This window comes from Pistacia vera, unplaced genomic scaffold, assembly GCF_008641045.1.
Source record: "Pistacia vera cultivar Batoury unplaced genomic scaffold, PisVer_v2 Contig129, whole genome shotgun sequence".
Classification (NCBI taxonomy): domain Eukaryota; kingdom Viridiplantae; phylum Streptophyta; class Magnoliopsida; order Sapindales; family Anacardiaceae; genus Pistacia; species Pistacia vera.
The window spans coordinates 1,249,716-1,255,627 of NW_022195346.1; the positions used below are offsets into that span (position 1 = coordinate 1,249,716).

Genomic DNA, 5,912 nt, shown 5'->3' on the forward strand with positions numbered 1-5,912 from the left:
GGATAATTATTAAATTTTATTAGTTTTTTAGAAATTGAATTTTCCTGTTCTTTTACATTCTCTCTTAGAATGATTCTATAAATTATGTTGGAAAATTAGTTAGCTTTTTTTGTTCGTGGAGAAACATAATTACAATGAAAAGTCTTTTATAATAAAAATTTATGCATAAGAGTATATATACAAAGAAATTTTGCAAAAAATTCTATATAAAGTGAACTGGTAATAAATGAATGGAAGAATGAACAAAAAAAATAATATTCACTCTTTCATCAATTTCCTGTCACATTACTTTGTACAGAAATCTTTGAAAGATTTCTTTATACGTCTAGCATTATTGTATGCTTAAGAGGAAAAGGAGATTAAGATTTATAAAAAATATATATAATTCCAAAAGATATTGTAATGTGTTAGATTTAGAAGTAGAAAGTTCTATTTTTAAGAGATTTCAGTTCACATGTTCAAGGTCACTTCAGCTTCTGAGCTTCTTTCTATTTACTTGAGCACCACGTTGGGCCCAACTTTATCACCTTCTCGTTGGACCCAAAACATAAAAGAGAAATGAATTTTAGTCTCCATATAAATTTATAACATCATTATTCCGTTATTAAATACATCTCATTTGTATTTTAAAGGTCACCTAACAATAAAAATATCATTTTAGATTATTTTTTTTTTTCTTGTACATCTCTTTTTCTCAAGTTCCAAATCAGATTTCTTAAAAATTGAAAGGAATTATTGTCTGTTTCTGTGTTTAACTTAACTTTAAATAATTTAATATAAACTTATTTCTATCATTTTAATTAGTTTGCAATTAGTAGCTGGTTTCAAGTTTTTATCTTCACTTTAAAGACTAACTTATGCTGAAATATTACAATGATTAGATTAATGGGGAATTGAGGTTACACGCTGTAAACTCGGCAGGCATTATAATTCATTTGCCAAGTGCCTATACATTTATTTTTCCTTAAACTTAGATAGTAAATTAGATACATTAAATTCTTCGGAGGGTATGATATATGATACTTTAAACATATTTTAATATTTGTATACAAGTTTTTTCAAGCAAGTTAAACATGTATTTCTTCTTGGAACTTTTAATTTTGTATAAAACCTCAATGGAATAAGGGAATTTTATTAAACAAAAATGAAACCAAATACACCTAAAGAGTGGGACATAATGAGCCTTACCTCTAGAAAGCATGCTAATATATAAAGACTAAAACCCAAAAAAAAAAAAAGAGAAAAAAAAAAAAAAAAAAAAAAAAGCCTAAGAAATTGAATGCATACAATTATCCAAAAGAGAAACAACACAAATTATTTTATTCTTTTGCAAAGTTGAAGACATTCTACTCACAATCAATTGCCAGGGTTTGATTGTTTGAAGGCATCTAGGGAAGATCCCTTGTGACTCAAAACATATGAGAAACCATGTTCATGGTTGGCCTAGAATTTGGATTGGAATCCAAGCAATCAATTGCTAGCTTTATTATTGCTATCACTTGATCCTGAATAGTAGGTGCAGGAAGTGGAAGGCGTTCATCCAAAACATTGTTTAGCAACAAGTTTTCCCAAGTGAAAGAAGAGGATAGAGTAGGAATGATATCACCCGGATGCTTTCCATTGATCACTTCCAATGCTAACACTCCAAAACTATATACATCACATTTTTCAGTTACCTTCATTGTGTAAGCAAGTTCTGCAAAGTGAAAGATAAATTATGAGATCATATTTCATAACTATTTCTTTTTTCTTTTTTATGTAATTAACAAAAGTGAAAGATAAATGATGAGATCATATTTCATAACAGTTTCTTTTTTCTTTTTTGATGTAAGTAACAAAACAATCAAGACAATAATAAATAAATTACATATACCTGGTGCAATATATCCATATGTGCCTACAACTTGTGTCCAATTGGATAAGTCTGGATTGAGAAATTTGGCAATTCCAAAGTCTGAAACATGAGCTTCATATTCTGTATCCAACAACACATTTTTGCTCGATATGTCTCGATGAACTATTGGTGGGAAGCAATCATGGTGTATGTAGGACAAGGCATTACACACACCTTTCAAAATATTTACTCTCTTACCCCAATCCAATTCTCTTGCTGTAGCTTCATGGCTCAAGAATGTGGCTAAACTACCTCTTTCAAGATACTCATAAACTAAAAATGAGTCTCGAGAATGTACACAAAAGCCAAAAAATTTCACAATGTTTCGATGTCGTATCTCTGTTAATACCCTTATTTCATTTAAAAACTCTTTTTGGTCTTCTATCACATCAAGCTGAAGGGAGTGAAATTTCTTTATTGCCATAATAGTCCTTGACAGAAGTTGTGCTCTGTAAACACTTCCAAATCCACCCTTCCCAATGCAATACTTGCCATCAAAATTCTCTTTTGCACTCACAATTTCTTCATACATTATTCTTCCATCAAAAGTTAATACCGAAAGAATTTCATCCTTGTTCACACTTCTATGTTGTTTCGATGACTCTTGCTTTTTTCTTTGGAAATAAAAGAACATTAAAGTCACAACAATTAAAAGAGCAAATGCTCCTGAAATAACAAAGGAGATTACCAACCTCTTTCCTATGACGTGTTTGTGTGATATGAGAGCCTGGCAAGGTGTCAATCCACTAGCATTACCACACAATCCTATATTCCCTTGTAATGCTTCAATGGGAGCATCTCTGAATGCTTTGTTGTTGGGAATTGGACCTTGTAACTCATTATAAGATATGTCAATACTTGACAAGCCATGCATATCTTCAAAACAAGTTGGAATTAAGCCAGAAAGCTTATTGTAGGAAAGATTCAAATATACCAGACTCTCCAAGTTACATAATTGAGATGGTATCTCTCCTTTGAGTAAGTTGTGACTCAAATCTAGTTCTGACAGTTGAAACAAATTCCCCAATTGGAACAGAATTTCGAGGTTAAACTGATTGTTTCTCAAATTCAAGTAGTACAATTTTGACAAGTACCCTAAATCTCCTGGGATTGACTTGCTTAATCTATTTGTGGACAAGTCAATGTACTCAAGTTCTTTGAGTAAGCCAACTTCACGAGGTATGCCTCCAGAAATTTGATTCCCAGTTAGAACAAGCTTGTTAAGAGAAGTCAACTTTCCAAATTGCATTGGAATCTCTCCAATTAAATGATTTGAAGAAAGGTCAAGTTCATGTAGTTCAGTTGAGTTTTGAATCTCAAGCGGGATGCTCCCAGTAATATTATTCCCTGAAATATTTAAAGTGCCTAACTGTGAACACTTTCCCCAGGTAGATGAGATTTCACCATAAAATTTGTTGTGGCTAAGATCTATGAAATTTAGATTTGGATAGATGCCAAAATCTTCAGAAACATTTCCAATGAAGTTGTTTTTGTTAAGCCGAACTCTGATTAACCTTGTGCAATCTCTCAAATCTTTGGGGATATGGCCAAACAAATGGTTCTCACTAACGCGAAAGTGCGTAAGTGATCCACTTCGGCAAATATTATCAGGAAGAGAACCATTGAAGTAATTTTGAGACAACTCTAAGTCGGTCAACTTCAAGAGATTTCCAATTTCATGAGGGATTGAACCAAAAAGGTTGTTGATGTTGAGGTATAAAAATTTTAAGTTGCTCAAATTTCCAATGGTAGGAGGAATAGAGCCACTCAGTTGATTTATGCCCAAGCCTAGATTCGAAAGAGACATCAAGTTGCCTATCTCCTTGGGAATGACTCCAGAAAGGTTGTTGGTATGGAGGTATAATGATTTTAAGTTGGTCAAATTTTCAATGGAAGGAGGAATAGAGCCACTTAGTTGATTTATGCTCAAAGATAGATTCAAAAGGGAATTCAAGTTGCCTATCTCCTTGGGAATGGTGCCAGAAAGGTTGTTGTTGTTGAGGTATAACAATTTTAAGCTGCTCAAATTTCCAATGGAAGGAGGAATAGAGCCACTCAGTTGATTTATGCCCAAGTCTAGATTTGAAAGAGACTTCAAGTTGCCTATCTCCTCAGGAATGGCACCAGAAAGGTTGTTGGTGTGAAGGAATAACAACTTTAAGTTGGTCAAATTTCCAATGGAAGGAGAAATAGAGCTACTCAGTTGATTTCTGCTCAAAGCCAGATTCAAAAGGGACTTCAAGTTGTCTATCTCCTTAGGAATGGTGCCAGAAAGGTTGTTGTTGTTGAGATATAACAATTTTAAGTTGCTCAAATTTCCAATGGAAGGAGGAATAGAGCCACTCAGTTGATTTATGCCTAAGTTTAGATCCGAAAGAGACTTCAAGTTGCCTATCTCTTTGGGAATAGAGCCAACCAATTGATTAGAAAAAAGGTAAAGGACCTCTAGATTTGTTAGGTAGCTGATTTGAGCGGGGATAAAACCAGAGAGTTCATTCTGACTTAGATCAAGGTATGCAAGATTGGGAAATAATGAAAAAGATAGTTTATGAAGCGTACCTTTTAAACTTGTACTGGTCAGGTTAATACTAATGATACTTTCGGCATGGTTGCAAGAGATTCCAAACCAGGTACATGGGCTTATTTTGGTTTTGAGGTGGGTAGAAGTATTTGTGGCATTCCGAGAAGAAAGAGTCCATGATGACAGAAGAGAATGGCTCTGGTTTTGAATGCTAGCTTTCCATTTGAGAAGAGCTAGTGCTTCTTGAGTAGAATCAGAGGCAACATCAAGTGAAGAATATTGTGACATAACAACAAACAAGACTAGGGAAACAAGTGAGAAAATTCTCTTCAAGGTTGACAACCCCATTGTTTCTGATATTATGTAATGCATATCATAATTTGGAAACACCTAATATATATAGGCAACTCATAGTACATAACTTAAGTCTTTAAATAGTCTCCCCCTCTATTTTCACGCTTACTAAGTCAAAATTTCTATACCTTCTTCATGAAGATAGTAATAGGGGTGTTCATAACCGGTTAACCAATTTTCTGAATCGAATTGGTTTTTTGGTTCAGGAATTTTCCTGAACCAAATATGAACCGGTTAAGGGGAAAACCCTTTAACTTATTTTTTATTTTAATTTTTCCCTAATTTAAACTGGTTTTACATTTTATTATTTTTATAATGAACCAGTTTATATATTTTGATTTTTATTGCTTTGATTTTATATTTTATTATTTTTATAATAAACCGATTTATAAAACCGGTTTCGATTAACTAGTTCTCATAATCCCGTAAACCGATAACCGAATCAAAAAATTAGTTTTTGTATTTCTTTGAACTAAAATTGAACCAGTTTTCTGGATAACTAAAAAAACTGGTTTGGTTTGGGTTGCGCATTTTTATGAACCCCCCTAGATACTAATATTGTTTGTCCGCTCTCATTGTCTAATGCTTGTACGCTAAGACTTGTTAAAATTAACATAAGCAAGACGTCTCTGTCTTCTTTTCATTTCAAAGGACAAAGGTGGAACTCTTCACCTTATCTACCAGGTCTAATTAATTTCTTTTTTAACATAATTACATCACTTTTTCTTAGTGGGAGAATAGGGTGTCCACATAATGGGGTAGAGTGCAGAAAATTTGTGTATAATTTCTCAACAAAACGACAAACTTGGAAAGCACTACCGACGTGTATCCCAATTTTGTTGAGAAATTCCACCCCAGGATGTGGACATCATATATTCCTTCACTAAGAAAAAATATTTTTAAGTAAATGCTGATGATCTGGTTCACACTCTAGTAAGGTTTTTGTCTCCATATATATAACAACAACTAAGATAGTGTTGAATTCAAATACAAGTTTATGCTTTAAAATTAGCATCGTATGAAATTATTATACCCAACTATAAATAGAGCACCCATGGCCACCCAGCTTTGCCAACCTGGTTAACTTCTTTTTCTCTAATCTATATCTTCTCAATACCAAATTAACAATTTTCTCTTATTTCA

General features: G+C 33.0%; 1 protein-coding gene across 1 annotated transcript; it reads right to left on the minus strand.

Moving 5' to 3' along the window:
- Window positions 1-1,268: 1,268 nt before the first annotated feature.
- On the minus strand, window positions 1,269-4,763 carry LOC116121868 (MDIS1-interacting receptor like kinase 2-like). The gene is made up of 2 exons (XM_031407781.1): window positions 1,874-4,763; window positions 1,269-1,696 (listed from the first exon to the last, which is right to left on the minus strand). Exons 1-2 carry the CDS (start codon window positions 4,761-4,763, stop codon window positions 1,410-1,412), a joined length of 3,177 nt encoding a protein of 1,058 aa, XP_031263641.1. The 3' UTR covers window positions 1,269-1,409.
- Window positions 4,764-5,912: the final 1,149 nt, after the last annotated feature.

Coding starts and splice junctions, on each gene's coding strand:
- LOC116121868 (XM_031407781.1), bottom strand. CDS start 4,763: ATGGGGTTGTCAACCTTGAAGAGAATTTTCTCACTTGTTTCCCTAGTC. Junction 1,697..1,873: donor ATATGGATATATTGCACCAG/GTATATGTAATT, acceptor TTCACTTTGCAG/AACTTGCTTACACAATGAAG.